This window comes from Phyllobates terribilis, unplaced genomic scaffold, assembly GCF_046119375.1.
Source record: "Phyllobates terribilis strain yellow unplaced genomic scaffold, ASM4611937v1 Scaffold_35__1_contigs__length_13245226, whole genome shotgun sequence".
Taxonomy (NCBI): domain Eukaryota; kingdom Metazoa; phylum Chordata; class Amphibia; order Anura; family Dendrobatidae; genus Phyllobates; species Phyllobates terribilis.
The window spans coordinates 9,815,561-9,842,465 of record NW_027362795.1 but is presented as its reverse complement, the minus strand read 5'-3'; the positions used below and the strand labels follow the sequence as shown (position 1 = coordinate 9,842,465).

The following is a 26,905-nucleotide window of genomic DNA, read 5'->3' as shown; positions in this document are numbered from 1 at the left end:
TTTTACTTCATTAACCCTCCGTCACATACAATAGGCCTGACAGGCACATCTCTTTTATTTGGCGGGTGTTTTGAAATGTTTGTATTTCAGAGTTATTAGTTTTATGTTAAGTAAATGTGTTTTTTTTTTGCACCTGATTATGTGTAGTCTCTTTTATTACATCCCTATGAAGGTCACTGATCACTTTTAGAACACTGAAATTGCAAACATTAGATATTATAGCTATTTTTCTAGCCTGCGCCTGACAGTCACACTGTATGTGAACTCGTTAGAACCGATATTGTATGTGACGGAGGGTTAAAAACAAATGACATTTAAAAAAAAAAATCAAAACATTAATACTTTACATTTTTTTAATTATTTACATTTTTTTATGGCACCTTCCCTTTAATCATCTAGTTGCTGTAGTTACTATTGACAGCAGAATCTAAGGAGTTAAACGGTCATGGTCGGTTCCAACACTGATTGTGGCCAATGCAGCAAGTTGTCAGCTATAGTGTACAGCTGGATTGTCACCTGTTGGAGGACGCTAGTCTCTTATACCTCAGATCAGTAAAGACATATTGGTGGTCATTAAGGGGTTAATTATGTTATATGTTTTTGTACAATTTGTCAATAACATATATAGTTTCTCCCCATTGGAGTTATTTTTGATGGTCAACAAAATTTGATTTTCCAGTAATTAATTTTTCATTTTTCACACTCTTGGTATGAGAATGACTTCTCCCGCTGTGGGAATTTTGATGTTTAAAGGAGTTGTACAAGTAGTGGACAAACATTCCACATGTTTGACCCTAAAATAAAAATAATTATTGACAGGAATATTTCACTTTCTAGCAAGTGAGATAGGAGATCATCCTGAATTCCGCAGTAAAAATCTGTTTATTTTGTTTAACAAGGAGACAAGTGAGATACTCAGCAGGCTGTCTGACGCTAATTCATTCCGATCAAGCTTATACAGGCAATGCAAAATATACACAATCAGATATGACAGGCTGCTAAAACTAATACTTGCTGCCGACTATAGATAATATTCTAAGCATACTGTGATTCAAAAGATACGGTTACGGCTTCTACACATACAGTGGTGTGAAAATGTTTGCCCCTTCCTGATTTCCTATTCTTTTGCATGTTTGTCAAACTTAAATGTTTCAGATCACCAAACAAATTGAAATGTTAGACAAAGATAACACAAGTAACCACAAAATGCAGTTTTTAAATTAAGGTCTTTATTATTTAGGGGCCCTGTGTGTAAAAGTGATTGCCCCCTAAACAAATATCTGGTTGGGCCACCCTTCGCAGCAACAACTGGAATCAAGCGTTTGCAGTTTGGCAATGAGTCTTTTACAACGCTCTGGGGGAATTTTGGCCACTCATTTTTGCTAAATTTTTGTAATTCAGCCACATTGGAGGGTTTCCGAGCATGAACCGCCTATTTAAGGTCATGCCACAGCATCTAAATCAGATTAAAGTCAGGACTTTGACTACGCCACTCCAAAGTCTTAATTTTGTTTTTCTTAAGCCATTCAGAGGTAGGTGGATTTGCTGGTGTGTTTCGGATCATTGTCCTGTTGAATAACCCAAATGTGCTTCAGCTTGAGGTCATGAACAGCTGGCCGGACATTCTCCATCAGGATTTTTTGGTAGACAGCATAATTCATGGTTCCATTTTAACACAGCAAGTCTTCCAGGTCCTGAAGCAGCAAAACAGCCCCAGATCATCACACTACCACTATCATATTTTACTGAGGGTATGATGTTCCTTTTCTGAAATGCTGTGTTACTTCCACGCCAGATGTAATGGCACATTCACCTTTCAAAAAGTTAAACTTTTGTCCCGTCAGTCCACAGTGTATTCTCCCAAAAGTCTTGGGGGATCATCAAGATGTTTTCTGACAAAACTGAGAAGAGCATTCATGTTCTTATTGCTTAGCAATGGTTTTAGTCTTGGAACTATGCCATGCAGGTTATTTTTGCCCAGTCTCTTTCTTATGGTGGAGTCTTGAACACTGACCTTAACTGAGGTAAGCGAGGCCTGCAGTTCTTTGGATGTTCTTGCGGAGTCTTTTGTGACCTCTTGGATGAGTCGCCGCTGCGTTCTTTGGGTAATTTAGGTCGGCCGGCCACAACTGGGAAGGTTGACCACTATTCCATGCTTTTGCCATTTGTGGATAATGGCTCTCACTGTGGAGTACTAAAGCTTTAGAAATGGCTTTATAACCTTTTCCAGATTGATCGATCTCAATTACTTTTTTTCTCATTTGTTCTTGAATTTATTTGGATTGCGGCATGATGTGTAGCTTTTGAGGATCTTTTGGTCTACCTCACTTCGTCAAGCAATTCCTATTAAAGTATTTTCTTGATTGAGAACAGGTATGGGAGCAATCAGGCCTGAGTGTGGCTAGGGAAATTTAACTCAGAATCCCAAAGATGTGATAAACCACAGTTAATTTATGTTTTAAGTGGGGTGTGTGGGTGTGTGTGTGGGGTGGGGGAGGAATAGGATTTTTTCACACAGGGCCCTGGAGCTTTGGATTTCTTTTTCCCTTAATAATAAAATACCTTAATTTAAAAACTGCATTTTGTGTTTACTTGTGTTATCTTTGTCTAATATTTACATCTGATGATCTGAAACATTTAGGTGTGACAAATATGCAAAAGAATAAGAAATCAGGACGGGTCAAACACTTTGTTTTACACCACTGTATCTCAGAATGTTAGATGCTTCTGACCGCAAAGAGCATGACTGAAAAGTAGACCTGTTATGATCTTTTGATAAACCTATATTTCTATAACGAAGGATTCACATCTCTATTAATGAACACACTGAATATATACATAATGGATAAATGATATACTTATTTCAAAACATGATTATAAGAATTATACAAACCTCCAATACTTGTGCCGTTCCATCGGTGTCAGCACTTGTGTTCCCGGGGCTCAGGTCGGGTTGTTACGCCATGTGAGCCCTGAGCCCCATCAGCGCTGGCGTCACATTTAAGAGGCCAAACATGAGGAATGACAAAGCATTGTCCAAGTAGAGGACAACCCCTTTAAGAATCGAGAGCAGAAAAAAATCCAGCTTCAATGATCCTCTAAAAACATTGCTTTATTAAGTAAATATAAAAAACCTGAGATAACAGCATGGATGTTACTACTCTAGAGGGGGAAATATTTTCTAGCAGACACGTTTCAGACAGTAAGGTCTTTAGTCATTGAAGCTGGATTTTTTTCTGCTCTCGATTCGTATTCCTGCTGCACTGCTGTTTTCCTGAGCTTTGGATTCCTCAATGGTTGAGCTGAATTATTATTATTTTTTTTTTTCTTAGTAACCCCTTTAAGAAGATACAATTTTCGGTTAAAACATTTCCAAAATTCTGAACATGAAAAGGCTTTTCCCCTCTGTGGCTTCTCTGATGTGGCTTCCGTGTAAAACATTTCCCACATTAAGAACATGAAAAAGGCTTCTCCTCTGTGTGACTTCTTTGGTGACTCAAAAGAGATAATTTCTTCACAAAACATTTCCCACATTCTGAACAGGAAAAAGGCTTCTCCCCTGTGTGGGCTCTCTGATGACTATAAAGCGCCGATTCCTGTTTAAAACATTTTCCACATTCTGAACAGGAAAACGGCTTCTCTCCTGTGTGGGTTCTTTGGTGGCTATCAAGATGCGCTTTCCGGTTAAAACATTTCCCACATTCTGAACAGGAAAAAGGCTTCTCCCCTGTGTGGGTTCTCTGATGTGTATAAAGCCCCGCTTTCTGGTTAAAACATTTTTCACATTCTGAACAGGAAAAAGGCTTCTCCCCTGTGTGAATTCTCTGATGTGTATAAAGCACCGATTCCTGTTTAAAACATTTTCCACATTCTGAACAGGAAAAAGGCTTCTCCCCTGTGTGGGTTCTCTGGTGAATAACCAAACCTGATTTTAGGTTAAAACATTTTCCACATTCTGAACAAGAAAAAGGCTTCTCCCCTGTGTGGGTTCTCTGATGTTTAACAAGCTCTGATTTGTAGTTAAAACCTTTCCCACATTCTGAACAAGAAAAAGGATTCTCCCCTGTGTGGGTTCTCTGATGTATAACAAGCTCTGATTTGTAGTTAAAACCATTACCACATTCTGAACAGAAAAAAGGCTTCTCCCCTGTGTGGGTTCTCTGGTGCATAACTAAAGCTGATTTTTGGTTAAAACATTTCCCACATTCTGAACAGGAAAAAGGCTTCTCCCCTGTGTGAGTTCTCTGGTGACTAATCAATACTGATTTATGGTTAAAACATTTCCCACATTCCGAACATGAAAAAGGCTTCTCCCCTGTGTGGGTTCTCTGATGTATAACAAGCTCTGATTTGTAGCTAAAACCATTCCCACATTCTGAACAAGAAAAAGGCTTCTCCCCTGTGTGGGTTCTCTGGTGCATAACTAAAGCTGATTTTTGGTTAAAACATTTCCCACATTCTGAACAGGAAAAAGGCTTCTCCCCTGTGTGAGTTCTCTGGTGATTAATCAAAACTGATTTATAGTTAAAACATTTCCCACATTCCGAACATGAAAAAGGCTTCTCTCCTGTGTGGGTTCTCTGGTGCATAACTAAAGCTGATTTTTGGTTAAAACATTTCCCACATTCCAAACATGAAAAAGGCTTTTCCCCTGTGTGGGTTCTCTGATGTATAACAAGCTCTGATTTGTAGTTAAAACCATTCCCACATTCTGAACAGGAAAAAGGCTTCTCCCCTGTGTGAGTTCTCTGGTGCCTCACAAGATCTGATTTGTGAATTTTTTCTTGTTTAAGAAGAGTATTTCTATATTCTGAACGTGAAAATGTCTTCTTTGCTTTAGGAGCAATTTGTTTTTTAATGCTTATTTTGTAACTTTGATTTTCCTTAGTAGTCGCTAATGTATCAGAAGACGGAACCTGTTTCAAAGGATTAGATGACAGATCTTTGCTGTGAAAGGATGATGGTATATCTGGAGTAATGGCATTCACTTCAATTGTATCCTGTGGGATCTCAACCTCATGTGATTTAAAAATTGAAGATGTCAGTTGTCCTTCTGATCTCCTGGTACAGTCATCTGCAAAGAATAAAATTAAGTATTATTTTTGAATAAAATATTCTTACATTTTTTAACATTTTTACTTAGTGTCTGTAAAAATGGCAAGTTACGTAAAAAAAAAACAATTATTCACCAAGTGAATGACAGTTCACAGTCTAAAAGACTGTGCCCAAACCACATTTAGCATTACTATAGTGAGAAGAAACCACTTAATTAATCTGGGCACTGTGCGTTGGGTAATAAAAGGGCATGTTTGCAATTTTCACTCTCCAACATCCACTGCGTGCTAATTTCCGGAAAGTGCCTGTGGAGTCAAGATAGTCCCTACTCCTATAGATTAATTCCCTGAAGGTTATAATTTCCAAAATGGAGTAACTTTATGGGGATTTCTACAGCTATGGTTTTCTTTCATTTTGTCATATCAAGGTTTCTACAAATGGTGTGTCCCATTTTCTCTGAGATCTGATCCTGCAACGTCTAATTCTGTCACCACGAGCCTTATTCATTCTGAAGGTGCACTGGTGATGGAGGAGACATCGGAACCAGAAGCTCTTGCGGCGCAGGCTCTGTCCAGCCATTAAGATTAGGGTTGCTGGGACCAGTAGTATCATCCAGTCTGGCAGTATGGGTGTGTGTGCTGTCCAGCTGGAGTAATCAGCTCCCTCCTTCAGAGAACTGGAAAGCACCACACCCTACTAAAGCTGGAAGCATATTGCCGGAAGCTGCCAGTTACAGCCTTGTTCTCCTCTGGTTCAGACCTCTGTGCTCAGCTCCCGGTTTGTCTATTTGTTTCTTATTGTGACCCCGGCCCGTTTACGGACTACTCGTTTCTTCTGATTTTGTATTTTCTCTGCCCTCCTGGTTCTGACTCGAATACCTGACTATTCTTCCCATCTGACACAACAGAACAGCAGGTAACACAGTGGCCCAAGCTAGGGGTCTCTGTGTAAGTCCAGATCCATGTAGAGGGGTTAAAGAGAATCTACTACCCCCTGGGAGATTTCGGACCTATAATATGGGCATACAGGTTATAGAAAAGTAGATCTATACATGCCTGTATGGCCCATAGTAGAGGTCTGCTTGCAGTGAAATGGAGTTTTATAAAATCCGTTATCACATGCTTGGCGTCCCCCGGATATCAAGAAGTCCCCGCCTATCTGCTTATTTAGCATGTTCCCCACCTCCCCTGCACGTCACAGGGACCTGTGACGTGCACTGGTCTAACTCATTTCCCGCGCATGTGACGCGCCCCCTGGGCCATGTTCAGGGGAAACCCGGAGCCGGATCTGGGTAGGGGTAGTAGTCCTTGTGGCGGTGACCCGGTCCGTGCCCAGGGTGTCAAACTAAGTGGCAGTCTATGGCAGTAGATGTTAACTTGATCGACTACGCCACCCGTTGAGTGCGGCTTTGAAGCCGCCGCTGCAGAACAGTCCACTGAGGCCAGGTGTATAAGGATGTGCAGCGTGGTGGTATAACCCCCAACGGGAGGGGTATGGCCTCAGGGCAGCAGGTGAAGATGAGGGGGGTTGTGACGGTGCAGTAAGAAGAGTCAGAGTCAGGAGATGCAGTTTCAGGGGTTTTACTCACAAGTGTTCTCTCAGTCACTCTGGCCTTGAGTGACCACCCGAGCCGTGCTGCGTCCACCAGGTCCTGGACTCGGCTAACCCCCAGGCAGTTCTGGAGCGTGGTCCTGAGCTCCCTTCTCCCTCTCTGTCTCTGGCCATTCCCACCAGGGATCCACCTTTGGCCGGCTCCCTCGGGTCTCTTAGTGGTCAAACCTCCTCTGGGTTCCCTGACCCTATGCTTGGTGTGCCTTTCTGGTGGATTTGGTGAGGGTCGTGGCAAATCTTGACCACGACCTCCGGTTCCTGGCTGAGGATAAGTGGCCTCCACCAGTTCGGGTTCCGGTACCCGTGTCCGCCAACCCTTCACCCTTTTTGGTCTGATTCTGGGTTCTTAGGGTTCCCTCTGGTCTTCCACTCTGGGCCTTTCTTTCTCCTCTCTCCTCTGCAGGCTTGGCTCTGGAGCTGGGCCCAGCCGGAGCCACAGCTCCCTGTCAGCCCTCCTGGCTGAGCTCCTCTGCTCTGCTCCTCCTCAGACTGACTGACCCTGTCCTAAGATGGTGCCCACCTTATATACTCCCTCTATGTGTGAGCCCAGGTGACTAGCACCCAATGAGCTCCTAGCTTTACCCAGAGTACTCCCCCTATCTGCCCCTACACTACTGGGATGTTCCACCCCCCTCCCACTCCAGCCAGGGACAGACGCTGTCGTACCTGCACATATACTTGGTGGGAGTACCGTAATTCTGTCCCCCGGAAATGGGATGTATGTAGTGCATGCAGCCTACTGAGCTCAGTCCCACACTCCATCCTTACCCGGGAGTGGAATACCACACCTCTGGAGTGAGGTGCAATACCCCTGTAGCAGCCGAGTCCTCAGGGTGCTACATTCCCCCCTGGTAAATCACAGCACGTCCTCGGGCTGTAAAAGAATAAAATATCCAAAAACATACAATTTTTTTTTTTTTTCAAAACATCCATAACCATATAAAACATTAAACATTATCAGATTTAAACAAGATAAACTTTTTCTTTCATATAAAACTCTTTCATAATAATGTTCTTTGAGTTACTGGCCACTGTGCGCTTGTGACCAGGTAAAAGTGCAACAGTCAGTTTAAGAAAAAAAAACAGTTTTCCTATAAAACCAGTAGGGGGCGCCTTAGAAAGCGCAACTATATACAAGGGGAGGTGGCCGCTCTCAGTCCTCGGCCAGTGGGGATAAGGGATGGCTGCTCACAGTCCTCAGCCTGGTAAGGGATAGGGACACACGGGTAACAGTTCGCTGGTCCCAACGGGGACTATATTTTAACTAGCAGCAGTACTTATAACAGTTCTCATACCCCGACGGGTAACTATATACAGTTCTTTTTTTACCATACTCTAATAACGGCGTCCTCCTGATGCTTCCTCCCTGTATCCTTCAGACCCGTCCGGGTCCTCTTGAGTGAACCCGATGAGGTCTCCTCCAGTGGGGTCCCACGCAAACTGCGCTTCCTCCAGCGAGAGTGGGGTGATCTTGGCGGGCGCCGGAGCCGGGATCAGGGGCTCATCCAGGGGTCTTTCTTTCCGGAGTCGGGGATGGTAGTACTCCGGTGGCCACTCAAAGGGCTGCCCATCCGGGCAAGTATGTTGGGCGAACAAGTCTTCACCCAGGGGTAGGACTTTGTGGGTTGAGGGCGCGGTGGTGGTAGCGGCGCCCGGGTTCACCAGGCCTTGCGACCAGGCCTGGGGCACCCTGAAGGTGAAGGGCACCGTGAAGACGGCGGCGCCCGGGTGTACTTGACTTTGCGACCAGGCCGGTGGCGTCTCCTGCTTGGCCGCGCTCAGGGTTGAGGCGCGTGACGTCACAAGAGGCGTGGCCGCGGCTCCTGCTTGAGGCCTAGTCTGGAGCGGTAGCGGTGCTGCAACGGGCACGATCAGTGGGATTTCGGGCTCTGCGACGGGGAGCGGGGGTAGGCTTACGGTGGCTGGGCTTGGGGTAGTGACGTCCCCTTTACTTGCCTCCGTCTCTTCAGCTCCCTCTGCGGCGTCGTCTCCGGCCTCCGTCCCTTCTGCATCCTCTTCAGGGGCAGGCGTGCTCCTCGTTGCGGGTGGTGTGCTTCGCTGGCGGGTTCCAGCCTGCTGGGCCATCTCCCTGCTCCATTCCGTCAGCGTTTCTCGCTGCACCTGGGCCATCCTCCATGCGAGGCCCTCCAGCGCGGTCTGTGCACGCTCCCGGTCTCGGGGGAGCTGTGCCAGGATCTCCACCAGGTCTTGTGGAGTGGTGGCTTGCATCAGGCTCCTGACCACAGGGTCGGTGCTGCCTGCCTCTCCCTCCATCTCCGGGTACGGCTCCTCCAGACTCCTCCAGGCTGCACCCATCTTCTCTGTTTTGTTCTGTATCCGCCCCCATTGAGGGCGGTCCTGGGGCAACTTGGTGATTGTCAGTTCCAGGGGCAGACCCCCCACGCTGATGGACATCTCAATCATTGCAGTCTCTGCTGGTGGGGGCGGTCTTCGTTTTTGGCGCCATTCTTGGTCCTGGCCCACGATGGGAGGTGGCCTCTTGCCACCCTCTGGCACGCCCATAATGGCGTCCGCTCTGCCAGGGCGGGAAATCTTCCCAGATGGCGGGAATCATCTCCCAGTGGCGGGAAACTCTGTGGATGGCGGGAAAAAGCTGCAGATGACGGGCAACCGGCGGGAAACGACCCGTGATGGCGTCCGATGGCGGGGACCCTCCGGAATTGGCGGGAGACTTCTTTTTACGGTACAGATAAACTTTTCTTCAGGCACGCAGTACCCGGTGGTTGCGGGCACGTTATCCTGCCGACTACGCCAAAGTTGACGCGCCCCCTGGGCCATGTTCAGGGGAAACCCGGAGCCGGATCTGGGTAGGGGTAGTAGTCCTTGTGGCGGTGACCCGGTCCGTGCCCAGGGTGTCAAACTAAGTGGCAGTCTATGGCAGTAGATGTTAACTTGATCGACTACGCCACCCGTTGAGTGCGGCTTTGAAGCCGCCGCTGCAGAACAGTCCACTGAGGCCAGGTGTATAAGGATGTGCAGCGTGGTGGTATAACCCCCAACGGGAGGGGTATGGCCTCAGGGCAGCAGGTGAAGATGAGGGGGGTTGTGACGGTGCAGTAAGAAGTGTCAGAGTCAGGAGATGCAGTTTCAGGGGTTTTACTCACAAGTGTTCTCTCAGTCACTCTGGCCTTGAGTGACCACCCGAGCCGTGCTGCGTCCACCAGGTCCTGGACTCGGCTAACCCCCAGGCAGTTCTGGAGCGTGGTCCTGAGCTCCCTTCTCCCTCTCTGTCTCTGGCCATTCCCACCAGGGATCCACCTTTGGCCGGCTCCCTCGGGTCTCTTAGTGGTCAAACCTCCTCTGGGTTCCCTGACCCTATGCTTGGTGTGCCTTTCTGGTGGATTTGGTGAGGGTCGTGGCAAATCTTGACCACGACCTCCGGTTCCTGGCTGAGGATAAGTGGCCTCCACCAGTTCGGGTTCCGGTACCCGTGTCCGCCAACCCTTCACCCTTTTTGGTCTGATTCTGGGTTCTTAGGGTTCCCTCTGGTCTTCCACTCTGGGCCTTTCTTTCTCCTCTCTCCTCTGCAGGCTTGGCTCTGGAGCTGGGCCCAGCCGGAGCCACAGCTCCCTGTCAGCCCTCCTGGCTGAGCTCCTCTGCTCTGCTCCTCCTCAGACTGACTGACCCTGTCCTAAGATGGTGCCCACCTTATATACTCCCTCTATGTGTGAGCCCAGGTGACTAGCACCCAATGAGCTCCTAGCTTTACCCAGAGTACTCCCCCTATCTGCCCCTACACTACTGGGATGTTCCACCCCCCTCCCACTCCAGCCAGGGACAGACGCTGTCGTACCTGCACATATACTTGGTGGGAGTACCGTAATTCTGTCCCCCGGAAATGGGATGTATGTAGTGCATGCAGCCTACTGAGCTCAGTCCCACACTCCATCCTTACCCGGGAGTGGAATACCACACCTCTGGAGTGAGGTGCAATACCCCTGTAGCAGCCGAGTCCTCAGGGTGCTACACATGCGCAATGCGACGCTCACATCAGGAGAGCTTTGTTTCCTCCCGGCCCGTTTGTCTCTCCACTGCTCCGCAGTGTTCTGGTGCGCAGGCTCCCCAATGCAGCCTCCCCGGTGCACCAGAACACTGCGGAACAGTGCAGAGACAAACGGGCCGGGAGGAAACAAAGCGCTCCTGATGTGAGCGTCGCAACGCGCATGTGCAGGAAGTGAGTGACAAGAGCGCACGTCACAGGTCCCTGTGACGTGCAGGGGAGGGGGGGGGACATGCTAAATAAGCAGATAGGTGGGGATTTCTGGGCTAACTAAAGAGATAGGCGGGGATTTCTTGGTGTCCGGGGGACGCCAAGCATGTGAAGACAGATTTTATAAAACTCAATTTCACTGCAAGCAGACCTCTACTATGGACCATACAGGTATGTATAGATTTACTTTTCTATAACCTGTATGCCCATATTAGAGGTCTCAAATCGCCCAGGGGGTGACAGATTCCCTTTAAAGAAGTTAAAGGGGTGATGGGCAAAACTGTGACTATAGACCATAACACATCTACTGAAGAACTGAAGAAATCAAGCTGAACAGGCTTCTTTAGTAAAAAAATGAGTAAATAGTGGTGAAACCTCTCTGGAGTAATTAGAGTATGGGGCTCGGTGGTTCTTGGCAATCTAAACTATCATAAGGGACAATATTTTCAGATCAGATGAGTTTCAAGAAGAAATATTAGACATTTTAAATGAACTTTTTATAATAGTGCAGAGCTGAGGTGTCTTAAATTTAGACCTCGGGCATTGGGAAGACGTAATGGAGACCTTTTTTAAAGACTACCAGGGAGTTACAGATTCACATAAGTGAGGCCGGCCGATCCCACCACAATCAAACTATCATACAGAATGAACCTGGAAAAAAAAGACATAAAAAATGTTACATCCACAACAAGAACATATGTATGAGGGGAGAACTCCAACATTAACTTACACTTATTTATGGTGGACCATTGGAGCTACAATAACCTGACCAGAAGAGTGGAGAAAGTATTAGCGCCCCCCATTTCAGGAGAGATTGTGCAGTAATCTGAATTCCTTAGGATTGAAAACATAATGTAATTTATGACGTGAAGTGAATCCAACATACCAGGGCTCGAGTCATACCAACACATCTCCTGCAGGTGTAAATATTACAGTATATTACAGCTATCAGCCTCGCATAGCTTAGAGATATAAGTGCTTCTCAATAAATTAGAATATCATCAAAAAGTTAATTTATTTCAGTTCTTCAATACAAAAAGTGAAACTCATATATTATATAGAGTCATTACAAACAGAGTGATCTATTTCAAGTGTTTATTTCTGTTAATGTTGATGATTATGGCTTACAGCCAATGAAAACACAAACGTCATTATCTCAGTAAATTAGAATAATTAACAAAAAACACCTGCAAAGGCTTCCTATGCGTTTAAAAAGGTCCCTTAGTCTGTTTCAGTAGGCTCCACAATCATGGGGAAGACTGCTGACTTGACAGATGTCTAGAAGGCAGTCACTTACACACTCCACAAGGAGGGAAAGCCACAAAAGGTCATTGCTACAGAAGCTGGCTGTTCACAGAGTGCTGTATCCAAGCATATTAATGGAAAGTTGAGTGGAAGGAAAAAGTGTGGTAGAAAAAGGTGCACAAGCAACCGGGATAACTGCTGCCTTGAAAGGATTGTTAAGAAAAGGCCATTCAAAAATTTGGGGGAGATTCACAAGGAGTGGACTGCTGCTCGAGTCATTGCTTCAAGAGCCACCACACACAGACGTATCCAGGACATGTGTTACAAGTGTCGCATTCCTTGTGTCAAGCCACTCATGACCAACAGACAACGCCAGAAGCGTCTTACCTGGGCCAAGGAGAAAAAGACCTGGACTGTTGCTCAGTGGTCCAAGCTGTTGTTTTCAGGTGAAAGTAAATTTTGCATTTCATTTGGAAAGCAAGGTCCTAGAGTCTGGAGGAAGAGTGGAGAGGCCACAATCCAAGCTGCTGAAGATCTAGTGTGAAGTTTCCACAATCCGTGATGGTTTGGGGAGCCATGTCATCTGGTGGTGTAGGTCCACTATGTTTTATCAAGACCAAAGTCAGCGCAGCCGTCTACCATGAAATTTTAGAGCACTTCATGCTTCCTTCTGCCGACAAGTTTTTTGGAGATGGAAATTTCATTCTGCAGCAGGACTTGTCACCTGTCCACACTGCCAAAAGTACCAATACCTGGTTTAAAAACAACAGTATCAATGTCCAGCAACTCGCCTGACCTTAACCCCATAGAGAATCTATGGGGTATTGTCAAGAGGAAGATGAGAGACACCAGACCCAATAATGCAGACGAGCTGAAGGCTGTTATCAAAGCCACCTGGGCTTCCATAACACCTCAGCAGTGCCACAGGCTGATCGCCTCCATGCCACATTGCAGTAATTGATGCACAAGGAGCCCGACCAAGTATTGAGGGCATTTACTAAACATACATTTCGGTAGGCCAACATTTCGGATTTTAAAAACATTTTTCAAGCTGATGTTATAAAGTATTCTAATTTACTGAGATAATGACTTTCGTGTTTTCATTGGCTAGAAGCCATAATCATCAACATTAACAGAAATAAACACTTGAAATAGATCACTCTGTTTGTAATGACTAGATATACTATATGAGTTTCACTTTTTTGAAGAACTGAAATAAATTAACTTTTTGATGATATTCTAATTTATTGAGAAGCACCTGTATATCATGGCACAGGTGTAATGTTTTCTGTATAGTTTATCACAATCCTGTTTGAAGTTAGTCGGTTTTAAAAGAAATTGAAAAGTCAGGATAAAGGGAAACTCTGGTGTTATTGTACAGAAATTCACACTTGGCCCTCACTGCACATTTAATGTTGACGATCATAAAAGTGAAGTTTGGTCATTAAGACTGGACCTGGTCTTGTAGGGACCATATGAGGACATTCAGCAGCACAGAAGGGAGAGAAGGTAGATTCATCCAATAAGATATCAGGGATCTAGGAAGCCAACACCATCATTACCCTCCACTTTCTCTTATAGGTTCATCATATTTTCTTCAAGTGATTTTCTAACTTGTCAGCACATTCTTCATACGCTGTCATTTGGCTTTGTAGTTTACAGATCTGAGGAGGTAAGGGTCAGCGTCTTCTGATTTCAGTTGGTAGGTAGATCCTCCAGGTTATAAGTTCTATAGAAAAGGGCTTTCAATGGCCAAAATCATTTGAACAGTTTTGGGTGGAGGAGAAAGTTGTAGTCTAGAGGCAAAATGGTGATCATACGATAGTGATACGGCTGGACTACACCACCGATAAAGCGGCCACAGCCAGTGACTGAGAAGAATCTGTGACTTCTCTGCATTTAGTGGTTACTACTAGTGTTGAGCGAGCATGCTCGACACTGCTCGGTACTCGCCCGAGCATCTCGCTACTCGGGATGTTCGGCGAGCACTGAGCATTTCCGGGTTACTCGGGCAGGAGCTCGGGTCTCCGCCCTACATGTTTGGCGCTCTTTACAGAGCCAATGAACATGCAGGGATTGCCAGCCAGTCACTGTAATGCCGCTGCCATGTTGGTTGTGGGCATTAAATTGATTGGCTGGCCGCACAGCGTCACCTCGAGTATTTAAAACCGGGTGCCGCCATCTTGGACACAGTCGCCCGGGATCAGACAGTGTAGGGAAAGTGCTGCTGAGCTAGGGAGAGAATTATAGTGCGAAATAGGTAGTGTAGGGTCTCTAAAGCCTGCCAAATCAAACAAACAGTCCTTCTCAGGACTAATATCCATCCCAGATATCAGGCAGGCAGGCTGTATAGGAGACGCAGTGGTTATACCAACAAACACTGCATTACAGTCCTGTGTGCTCCTGCTGCTCAAATTGCTAGACTTAGTCCCAGGTCTCGGGGGCCAGGAAAAATCCTTTTTTTTTCATCTAAATCCTCTTTTTTTTTTTCCCTCCGTCAGACTGTACAAATACCCGTCTTATTAACCTTTTGGTGTCCCCCCCCCCCAAAAAAAGAGTGTGTCTGTGAGTGTTCAGACACAAATATATCTGTTTAAAAGATTCTGGTGTAGGCCAGATAACTATAACTGTGGTTTTGCAGTTTCACGGTTCAAATCTCTGTATTATCCTGCTTTTTGCCTTTTTTCCGTAAAAAAAACAGTAATAGTGTCTTGCTGACTGTTCAGACACAAATATATCTGTTTAAAACATTCTGGTGTAGGCCAGAGAAATAGAACTGTGGTTTTCCTCTTCCATGGTTCTATTCTCCTTTTTATTACCCTATTTCCATTGATAGTGCGAGTGTAAGCTATTTTACTTCATTTACAATGGGCAAGGCGCGTAGCAAGGGACGTGGAACTGGACGTTCTGGTGATGGTGCGTGTAGAGGACTGGGCCATGACCAAGATGAAAATGTGCCACAACCAACAGCCACATCTTCTCGCTCCCACTTCTTGACCGAATTACCAGGGAAGCACACAACACCAGTATTGTGAACTGATGAGTGTGAACAGGTTATTAATTGGATAGCAGATAATACTTCCAGTTACTTGGGCACCACCACCTCCGGTCTGTCTTCCATACGGTCAAGTTTTAGTGAGTCTTGACCGCATACTCCTCCTCACCCTGGTGCTCCTTCCTCCCACCATGCCGAGTGTCATCAGACAGCAACTGATCCCACAGTTGGACACTCTGAAGAGCTGTTCACTGGTCCATTTCCATATTTGTGCCCCTCGCCTGCTCCGCTTCAAGTGGTGGAAGAATCATAGAATCATAGAATGGTAGAGTTGGAAGGGACCTCCTGGGTCATCTGGTCCAACCCCCTGCTCAAAGCAGGATTCACTAGATCATCTCAGACAGATGTCTGTCCAGCCTCTGTTTGAAGACGTCCATTGAAGGGGAACTCACCACCTCTCGTGGCAGCCTGTTCCACTCATTAATCACCCTAACTGTCAAAAAGTTTTTTCTAATATCTAATCTGTGTCTCCTCCCATTTAGTTTCATCCCATTGCTTCTAGTCTTTCCTTGTGCAAATGAGAATAAAGATGATCCTTCTACAATGTGACAGCCCTTGACATATTTGTAGACAGCTATTAAGTCTCCTCTCAGTCTTCTTTTTTGCAAGCTAAACATTCCCAAATCCTGCAACCGTTCCTCATAGGACATGGTTTGCAGACCAGTCACCATTCTGGTCGCTCTTCTCTGAACTTGCTCCAGTTTGTCTATGTCTTTTTTAAAATGTGGTGCCCAAAACTGTACACAGTATTCCAGATGAGGTCTGACCAAAGAGGAGTAAAGACCGATAATGACTTCACGTGATCTAGACTGTATGCTTCTGTTAATACATCCCAGAATTGTATTTGCCTTTTTTGCTGCTGCATCACACTGTTGACTCATGTTCAGTCTATGATCTATTAGTATACCTAAGTCTTTTTCACATGTACTGTTGCTTAGCTCTATTCCTCCCATTCTGTATATGCTTTTTTCATTTTTATTGCCCAGATGTAGTACTTTGCATTTTTCCCTGTTAAAAACCATTCTGTTGGTTGCTGCCCACTGCTCCAGTTTATTTAGGTCTTTTTGAATCCTCTCTCTCTCTTCTCTAGTATTAGCTATCCCTCCTAGCTTTGTGTCATCAGCAAATTTAATCAGTTTACCCTCAATTCCTTCATCTAAATCATTGATAAAGATGTTGAACAATACAGGTCCCAGGACGGAGCCCTGTGGTACCCCACTTGAGACATTCATCCAGCTGGATGTGAAGCCATTTACAACCACCCTTTGAGTCCGATCACTAAGCCAGTTATGAATCCACCTAACAGTTGCCTGGTCCATTGCATACTTGGTCATTTTTTCAATAAGGATGATGTGAGATACTTTGTCAAATGCTTTGCTGAAGTCAAGATATACTATATCTACAGCATTTCCCTGATCCACCCAGTCAGTGATTCTGTCATAGAAGGAAATTAAGTTAGTCTGACATGACTTGTTAGTTACAAACCCATGCTGACTCTGGTTAATCACTTCATTCTTATCCATGTACTTACATACATGTTGTTTAATAATTTGTTCAAAGATCTTTCCTGGTATAGAAGTCAGACTCACCGGCCTATAGTTCCCTGGGTCCACCTTCTTCCCCTTTTTGAAGATAGGAACAACATTTGCTCTTCTCCAGTCTTCTGGGACTTCTCCTGTTCTCCAAGAACTTTCAAAGATTATGGAGAGTGGTTCTAAAATTTCTTCTACAATCTCCTTCAGTACTCTGGGGTGTAATTCATCTGGACCTGGAGACTTGAACTCATTTATGTTAGCTAAAAATTCCCTCACAATCTTTCTGTTTACTGATAACTTGGATTCCTCTATTCCTTTAAAAGGACAGTGAAGATCAGTTGATGTTACATTTTCTTTCTGAGAGAAAACAGATGCAAAATAGGAATTAAAAAGTTCGGCCTTCTCAACATCCTCTCTTACCATTTCTCCATTTTCATCCTGTAAAAATCCTATAGCATCTTTGACTTTTCTTTTGACATACCCCCAAAATCCTTTTTTATTGCTTTTGACATCTCTTGCAAGCCTTAATTCATTGTCAGCTTTAGCTAACCTGATACGTGCCCTGCAGGATCTGCAGACTGCATTATAATCTTCTTTAGATATGCCTCCCTCTTTCCATTTAATAAACATTTCTTTCTTTCTTTTTAGCATGTGTTTAAGTTCTGTGTTCATCCATCCTGGTTTCCTTAAATGCTTCCCATTCTTCCTACTTTTCGGGATTGTTAACGATTGTGCTTTGAGAATCTCATTTTTAAAAATTTCCCATCCTTCCTGGACATTTTTGTCCTTAAGGACATCCAGCCATTGGATCCCTCCTATTCTCTTTCTGAGTCTCTTAAAATCTGCCTTTCTAAAATCTAACCTTGAAGTTTGAGTCTTCACATGTCTTCCTCCTCTAGTTATCCAAAATTCTATAATAGCATGATCGCTGCCTCCTAGGGTCCCAGCCACCTTTACCTCCTCAACCATTTCCTCCCTGTTTATAAGGATTAGATCCAAAGTAGCAGATCCCCTTGTTTTCTCCCCTACCTTTTGGAAGATAAAGTTGTCAGCAAGAGAGGATAAGAATTTGCTTGACCTGTTAGTTTTACTTGAGAGAGATTCCCAACAAATGTCTGGATAGTTGAAATCTCCCATGACCACTACGTCATATTTTTTGGAGAACTTGGTCATTTGATACATAAAGAGCTCATCCATATCTTCAGCTTGCCCAGGTGGCCTGTAGTAAATGCCTACAATGGTGTCCTTTCCGTTGTTCTCTCCTTGTATTCTTACCCAAACAGTTTCCACAGAACTCCCAGTCTCTGAAGCTTCAATCTCTGTGCAGATATACGCTTTTCTAATATACAATGCAACACCTCCTCCTCGTTTATCAAGTCTGTTTCTTGCAAATAAGTTGTATCCTTTTAGCCTTTTATTCCAATCATGTGTATCGTCCCACCAAGTTTCAGTGATTCCAATGACATCATATTCCTTTTCCTGCATTAGTAGTTCCAATTCTCCTTGTTTGTTGCCCATGCTTTGTGCATTTGTATAAAAACATTTTAGTTTGTGATTGGTTTCTCTTCCTCCCATATTTTTATTATTTAGATTTTTTTGTCTTTGTTCTTCTTTTCCACTTCCAGTAGCAGAGATCTCAATAGTATTTGTCAGCTGTATGGCTTTTTCTGGCCTTTTGCTTCCCTTCCCACATTGTTCTAGTTTAAAGCTCTTCTGATGAGTGTAGCAAGGCGACTTCCAAATACATGTTTTCCAGTCTTCGTAAGGTGCACCCCATCTCTAGCAAGTAGTCCATCGTATAGGTAATTCATTCCGTGATCCAGAAATCCAAATCCTTGTTGACGGCACCATCGACGTAGCCAGTTGTTCACCTGTAGAATCTTATTCCACCTCATTGTTCCATGGCCATCCACTGGGAGGATGGATGAGAAGACCACCTGCGCTCCCAATTCTTTCACTTTCTTGCCTAAGTCTTCAAAGTCACTGCAGATGGTTTCCAGGTCCTTTCTTGCGGTGTCATTTGTCCCCACATGTATTAGCAGGAATGGGTAGTGATCTGTAGGTCTGAAGAGTCTTGATATCCTGTCAGACACATCTTTAATTTTTGCTCCTGGAAGACAGCACATTTCTCTTGAGGTTATGTCTGGTCTGCAGATAGCGGCCTCTGTTCCTCTTAGCAGGGAATCCCCCATGACCACCACTCTCCGTTTTTTCTTCACAACATTCTTCTTTCTCCATCCAGGAGGATTCTGAGGGCTTACAAGGTTATTCATTGCTGGCAAAGTCTTATCTTGCTGTATTTCTTCATGGTTCTCCTGTGTGAGAGCCTGGTACTGGTTCCTGAGCAGTATGGGTGCTGACTGCCTCTCGATCCTCCTGCTTCTGTGGGTCACATGCTTCCATTCCTCTGTTTCGTCAGGTGCAGTTCGAATTTCTTCTCTTTCTGAATCATGAAGAGATAATTCTGCTCTGTATAAGAACTCTTCACCTTCCTTAATGATTTTCAAGGTAGTTAACCTCTCTTCTAGATTTCGCAACTTTTCCTCCAACAGGGACACAAGCTTGCATTTCTGGCATGTGAAGTCTGGCTTTTCCACTGGCAAGTCTGTGAACATGTAGCAGGATATGCAGCTCACCAAATGGCTCCTGGACTCTTCCATGTTCTTATTGTTAATGTTCTGAAAACAGTGAAAAAAGCTTAAAAAAAAAGCTTCAAAGCTTTACCGATGTCCACTTTTCAGCTCCAACAGCCAAAATACAGTGTTCTTTGAGCTCGCGGAGACTCTTCACTTACCCCAAAATGCAGTGGGAATATGCAAATTATCTCCTCAGGACCCCTCCCCTGGTTTACCGATGTCCTCTTTTCAGCTCCAACAGCCAAAATCCAGTGTTCTGGAGATCTCATGTAGCGATGCCCAAATATTTGAACAGCCACGGCCACAGAAAGGCGACGCTGGCAATTTGTCACAAGAGGTGGACGATGACGAGACACAATTGCCACGAAGGGAGGAGGAGAATCGTGGTGCGCAAGTGGAAGAGGAGGAGGTGGTGGATGATGTAGTAACTGACCCAACGTGGCAGGAGGACACGCAGAGCGAGGCCAGCAGCACAAGGGGGAGGGAGGCAGAGTACCCCAATAGGCAGGAAGAAGCAGTGTGGTGGCCACACACAGAAGGCGGGCAACCGTTCCCCGTAACACCAACACGAGGGACGTTGCCAGTACAACCGGTAGGTCTTCCACAGTCTGGAAGTTTTTTAAAGACTCTGCTGATAACCCCAAAAAGGCCATTTGTACCACCTGCCATGCCAGCATCAGCAGGGGTAACAAAAGTACCAGCCTGACCACCACCAGCATGATCAGGCACATGTCAGCAAAGCACCCCCAGGGTCCACGACCAGTGTCAGCGGGTGTCACCACTGCTTTTTCCGCTGTTGTGCGTGTAAGAGAACCCCCTGTTGTGCGTGCAAGGCAATCCCCTGTCCATACTGCATGCAAAGATGCCCCCTCCTTTCAGTCTTCACTTGTTATGTTAGTTTCGCAAGAAACAGCATCAACGTCCACATCCCACCGCAGCGTTCAATTGTCCATATCCCAAACCTTTGAACGAAAGAACAAATTCGCAGCCAACGCCCCACAGGCCATGGTCCTAAATTCACACATTTCACGACTGCTTGCACTGTAAATGCTGCCTTTTAGGCTGGTAGAGACGGAATCCTTCCGCAACCTTATGGCGGTGGCCGTCCCTCGGTACTCGATCCCCAGCCGACACTATTTTGCCCGGTGTGCCATCCCCGCACTACACAAGCACATGTCCCAAAACATCTGCCGTGCCCTCAACAACGGAGTTACTGGGAGAGTCCACCTGACAACGGACACGTGGACAAGTGCTTGCGGCCAGGGATGGTACATCTCCCTGACGGCACACTGGGTAAACATAGTGGAAGCCGGGACCCAGTTGGACCTTGGGACGGAACACATCCTCCCCACACCGAGGATTGTGGGCCCAATGTCAGTCAGAGTTGCCACCACAGTGTACATCTCCTGCGTATCATCCTCCTCCTCATGTTCAGCCTCCATCTAAGATATAACCACATCAGTTACAAGCTGGAAGCACTGCAGTACTGCCTCTGCCAAGCGGCAACAGGCTGTGCTGAAACTCATAAGCTTAAGTGATAAACCTCACACTGCTTGTGAGTTCTGGACAGCTGTGAAAGAGCAGGCAGATCTGTGGCTGAGACCGCTGAACCTACATCCAGGCATGGTCGTGTGTGACAATGGCCGTAACCTGGTGGCGGCTCTGAGGAGAGGCGAGATCACACACGTACCATGCCTGGCTCATGTGCTTAACCTCGTGGTTCAGCGGTTTCTTAAATCGTACCCCTAGTTGCCAGATCTGCTCGTCAAAGTACGCCTCCTGTCAGCTCATTTTCGGAAGTTGGCTACAGCTTCCCTGTGTTGCAGCAGCGTTTGGTGTGTGATGTCCCCACACGTTGGAACTCCATCCTCCACATGTTGCAAAGGATTTGTGAGCACAACAGAGCAGTTGTGGAGTACCAGCCACAACAAGGCCTTCGATTTTCAGGTCAGACTCCACACATAAGACCTCAGGAGTGGACCTGGATGTCTGACATATGTACCATCCTGACAAACTTTGAGGAGTCCACCAAGATGGTAAGTGGGGATGACACCATCATTAGCGTCAGCATCCCACTTGTCTGTCTTTTGCAACGCTCTCTGCAGAGAATTAAAGAGGAGGCATTGCAGCCAGAGTATGATGAGATGGATCAAGAAGCCGTAGCCGTCGATTACACACAGCCCAGCCTCATCTCATCCCAACGTGCATTGGGGGACAATGAGGGAGAGGAGGAGGAGGAGGAAGAGGAGGAAGAACAGGAGCCAACTGTCATACCGTCGGTTCAGGGTGGGTGGCCTGAGGACAGGGGGGAGGAGGAGGAGAGCATGGTCAGTCGTCATCTTGGTGAGGACACGGGAGTCTTGCCTGTTAGCAGTCTGGCACGCATGGCTGACTTTATGTTACGCTGCCTTAACCGTGACCCTCGCGTTGTCAAAATGTTGGGTGACAGTCATTACAGGTTGGTGACACTTGTAGACCCCCACTACAAGGAGAACTTTCACTCTCTTATTCCTGAGGTGGAGAGGTCTACAAAAATGGGGCAGTACCAGAAGGCCCTTGCTGCAGAACTATTAAAAAAAATTCCCATCTGAACACGCTAGCGGCAGAGGTCACAGTTCGTTGCCCAACCAAGGTGTACAGGCGAGAGAGACGCAACTCCAATCCAGCAGAGGCAGGGGAACACTGTCAACGTTCTGGAACAGTTTTCTGAGACCTGTCCAGCTTACAGGCCCTGAGGCGCAGGGGGACTCTGACAAGGAGTGGAAAGTTTCAAAAGATGGTGAGGGAGTACCTTGCCGACCGCACCAGCATCCTCCGTGATTCCTCTGTGCCTTTTAATTATTGGGTATCCAAGCTGGACACTTGGAATGAACTCGCTCTGTATGCCTTGGAGGTCCTGGCCTGCCCTGCCGCTAGCGTGTTATAGGAGAGTGTTTTAAGTGCCGCTGGGGGAATTATAACTGATAAGTGCACTTGCCTGTCAACTAACAATGCTGAAAAGCTGACCCTTATCAAAATGAACAAGGGCTGGATTGGGCCAGACTTCTCATCACCACCAAATGACAGCAGAGTAACAAAGTCAAATCCACTGTGTTATTTCGGGAGGTGTATTCCCATGCACCGCTTCACACCCACACATGGGTATATGCTTCCTCATTTCGGCTGTTTTTTGATCTTCTCCTTATCCTCAGCCTCCACCACCACTGTACCACCAGAGTGACCGTGGTGCGTGTTGCCAGCATTGCAAGTTCATCCGTCCTAATTTTTGTCAGCTTTTGCTTGGAAGGCATAGGCAAAGACTATGGGAGACCCACTCCCCAATAATGGGAATAATCTTTTTCATATGCTGTACTGCATGGCTCTTGTTTGCCAGCATTGCAAGTTCCTCCGTCCTAATTTTTGGCAGCTTTTGCTTGGAAGGCATAGGCAAAGACTATGGGAGACCCACTCCCCAATAATGGGAATGTTTTTAATATGCTGTACTGCATGGCTCTTGTTTGCCAGCATTGAAAGTTCCTCCGTCCTAATTTTTGGCAGCTTTTGCTTGGAAGGCATAGGCAAAAACTATGGGAGACCCACTCCCCAATAATGGGAATAATGTTTTTAATATGCTGTACTGCATGGCTCTTGTAAGGGGGCATTGCAAGTTCCTCCGTCCTAATTTTTGGCAGCTTTTGCTTGGAAGGCATAGGCAAAGACTATGGGAGACCCACTACCCAATAATGGTAATATTTTTCATATGCTGTACTGCATGGCACTTGTAAGGGGCATTAAAACCGTCTTGTTAAGCTACTGTGACATCCACGTCTCTTCCAAGGGGCATTGATGTTGTCTTTTTATTCCACTGCGACGTCCACCACTCTTCCAAGGGGCATTAAAACCGTACTGTTAAGCTACTGCGACCTCCACCACTTTTCCAAGGGGCATTAAAACCGTCCTGTTAAGCTACTGCGACCTCCACGTCTCTTCCGAGGGGAATTAAAAGCATCTTGTTAAGCTACTGTGATCTCCACAGCTCTTCCAAGGGGCATTGATATTGTCTTTTTATTCCTCTGCGACCTCCACCACTCTCCCAAGGGGCATTAAAACCGTCTTGTTAAACCACTCTGAACTCCATAGCTCTTGAAAGGGCATTAAAACCGTCTTGTTAAACCACTCTGAACTCCACAGCTCTTCCAAGAGGCATTGAAATGTTGTTTTTAATTACCTCTAATCTCCACGACTCTTCCAACGGGCATTGCATTTCCTCCTAATTTTAGTCAGCTTTTGCTTTTCAATGCATAGGCGAAAACTAAGGGAGACCCACTCCCCAATAATGGGTAGAAGGTTTTTAGTACGCTGTAATCCACGTCTGTTTCAAGGGGCATTGAAGTTCCTCATAATTTTTGGAAATCCTTCCATTCACTGCTTAGGCCAACAGTGTACAGGAGACCCAGTTGCTATAAATGGAAGAAACGGTTTAGTTAAAGCCCTCTAACCTCCATGTTACTTCCAAGGGGCATTGGAGTGTCTCAAAATATTTGGTAGGCATTGCACTCACTGTATGGGCTATAACTGTGTAGCCGAACCGCTCCTTTTTGTACAGAAACATATCCTATAAGACATGTGTGGTTGACTGGCCTGATATTGATGTGAATGGTCCCTGTTCCTCCTGCTCTTTCTCCTTTGCCACCACCTCATCCATCATTCATCACCTGAAGCTTTGTTTTAATGGGAGTCATAGAATTGGGATAGTAGCAGGAAAACATCCAGCAATCCTCGGAGGAGGTAGGATATGCACCAAAATGCTGACCACCTCAGGCCTAGCCGCTACTACATACATGCGCTTGCATTCCAAGGAACAGAAAGCTAAGGAGATGGATGGCCTCATGATCATGAATGATTTACTCGTGGCGTAGGAGGCCGACCACTGCTGCTGTCTACCTTCTGAACTTTGTGTTGAAGCCTGATTGACCCAGGACCCGCAATCCTCTATATCTGGAGGACGTGTTGCATCCCAGTGTCCAACTGTGTCCTGGCTTCCACAATATTAACCCAGTGTGAAGGCTTCAGTGAGTTGGACCATCCCTGGCCACATTCACTTGTCCACGTGTTTGGGGTTAGGCTGTCCTTCCCACTAAATGCACTTTGGAGGGCACAGGTAATGTTTTGGCATGCGCGCTTGTGTATAAGGAGCACCAGGACAAATAGGGGTGGCTGGGGACCGTTTATGGACACACGGCCGCCCCCAGGGGGTGGGGGACCGTGTGTGGGCACCCGGCCGCGGGGCGGCGGGGGACCGAGTATGGACACCCGGCTGCGGGGCGGCTGGGGACCGAGTATGGACACATACGGCTGCGGGGCAGCTGGGGACAGAGTATGGACGCCCGGCCACCCCCTGGCGGCTGGGGACCAAGCGTGGACACCCGGCCGCAGGGCGGCTGGGGACTGAGTATGGATACCAGGCCGCCGACGCAGCCGTGACGTGGTGGCCAGATTCCACCTCCACATGCCTAAAAGGCCCAATTTGAAGTGCAAGCAAGCAAGCAGTATGGTATTGCAGCCTGGGGCTGGGTGGGTGGCAGGCTGCATACTTGTGCTTGCATTGCAAGGAATGGGGGAGGTACAATGGAACACTACCCTGGGACAAGGACTTGCACGGGGATAGTTGCAAGTCTGCATCTTCTGATGCGGCAAGGATCACTTCTGATGGGCACACTTTTAGGCAGTGACCTGGGTGTCAGAGATGCCTCCAGGGGTCTTCCCCATGCTGTTCCCATGTCTTTTCAGCACTGTATGCATGTGTCACACAGCACATGGCCAGATAAGGTTGTAAAATGTTAAAATGACATTTCCCGGTGAATGCATTTGTCATGGTTGAAAGCAATACAAAAGTGCAAAAATGCATAAAAAATGCTACTTGTGAACATAGCCCAAGGTGTGGAGGAATATTTTTGGTTTTGGTTATTTATTTTACCTTATACACAAGTCTTTACCCTGGAAAGGAAGTTCCTTAACATATTTCACAGGAAAACCGTTTCAGTTTCGTTTTTGAACGTTTTATTGTGAGCCCGTAAAAGTGGCTTAATACCTCTGACCACGTTGTTGACACCACTGACCTGGGGGTCAGAAATGCTTCCTGGGGCGATCCCCATGCTGTCCCCATGTCATTTGAGCACTGTCACTATCGTTTTGGGCACTTTTTAGGTTTTCTACAGACTGCCGCGGGTGCCGCCGCAAAAATGCTCGGGTCTCCCATAGACTAACATTCGGCTCGTTGCTCAGGTTGAGCACCCGAGTATCACGGTGAGCTCTGCCTGAGCTTCGAGCACCCGAGCATTTTAGTGCTCGCTCAACACTAGTTACTACTCACCTGGGAGGTTATCTGTAGAAATCATCTCTTTACACCACTCATCACCCCTCACATATGTCTCTGTAGTATTAATATGGGTCAGATCTTCACCCTGAAACAAATTTTGTAAAAGTCACAGACAGTTAGAGAAGTCACATCTATGATCAGCTCTAATCCTGTCATCTCTACCGTTCTCATTACACAAGTATAAAACATATAATACTGGTGGATAAAACAAGACTGAACACAAGACCTACACATCATAGGGGAGATCTCATGACACCTTCTCTCCATCTACCTGATGATCCTGAGGAACATTGGGATCTTCTTGTTTACAGTCCTGTGGAAGAAGAGGATGGGGACATCTCTCTGGTGTTGTCCTCTTACTGGATAGATCTGGAGGAAACACATACAGGGACTGAATTCATTCTTTACATCCAGATAATTATAGGCCGTGTGTATTTAGTCCTGTCTATTACCTGGTGATGTGAGGGGTTGGGGAACCTCCATCATGGCGTCCTTGTACAGATCTTTGTGTCCTTCTAAATATTCCCACTCCTCCATGGAGAAATAGACAGCGACATCCTGACACCTTATAGGAACCTGACACATACAATGATACAGTCATTCCCCCGATCCCTTCATAGTGTTACTGTATAATGTCCCAGCATTCCCAGCAGTGTCACCTCTCCAGTCAGCAGCTCAATCATCTTGTAGGTGAGTTCTAGGATCTTCTGGCGATTGATGTTCTCATGCATCATGGGGTGAGGTGGAGGCCCTGTGATTGAGCTCAGGGGTCTTCCCCATCCCTCAGACACAGGGTCCTGACAGCGCTCACTAGAGGTCTTCTTCACTACTGTGTAATCCTGGTTATGGAGAGACACATTAATAAATCTCCCTCCAGACATTTCCAGAGTCCTCACCTCTCCAGTTCTGTCCATCTGCTATTCCCATAGATAAGAATGATGTAATGTGACGTCATCAGAATCTCTCACCTCTCCAGTAAGCCGGAAGAGGATCTCTAGGGTGAGATTTAATATCCTCTCTGCCATCTTGTCTCTGTCCATTTTCATCTTTGATGGGTCAATAAGGAAAATTCTCTTATATAGAAGATCTTCACTGAGAGGATCCGATATTGTAGAGACCTGAACGAGAAGACAATGAACCTATGTAACATCATAAAAATCCTGTGTAATAATACAAGTA

General features: G+C 46.1%; 1 protein-coding gene across 1 annotated transcript; it reads right to left on the bottom strand.

Moving 5' to 3' along the window:
* Nucleotides 1-2,621: 2,621 nt before the first annotated feature.
* Nucleotides 2,622-26,905, bottom strand: LOC141182638 (uncharacterized). Its single transcript, XM_073660801.1, has 6 exons — nucleotides 26,695-26,905; nucleotides 26,386-26,565; nucleotides 26,179-26,302; nucleotides 25,998-26,095; nucleotides 25,721-25,811; nucleotides 2,622-5,074 (listed from the first exon to the last, which is right to left on the bottom strand). The coding sequence occupies exons 1-6, from the start codon at nucleotides 26,770-26,772 to the stop codon at nucleotides 3,450-3,452; spliced, it is 2,196 nt and encodes a 731-aa protein (XP_073516902.1). The 5' UTR covers nucleotides 26,773-26,905; the 3' UTR covers nucleotides 2,622-3,449.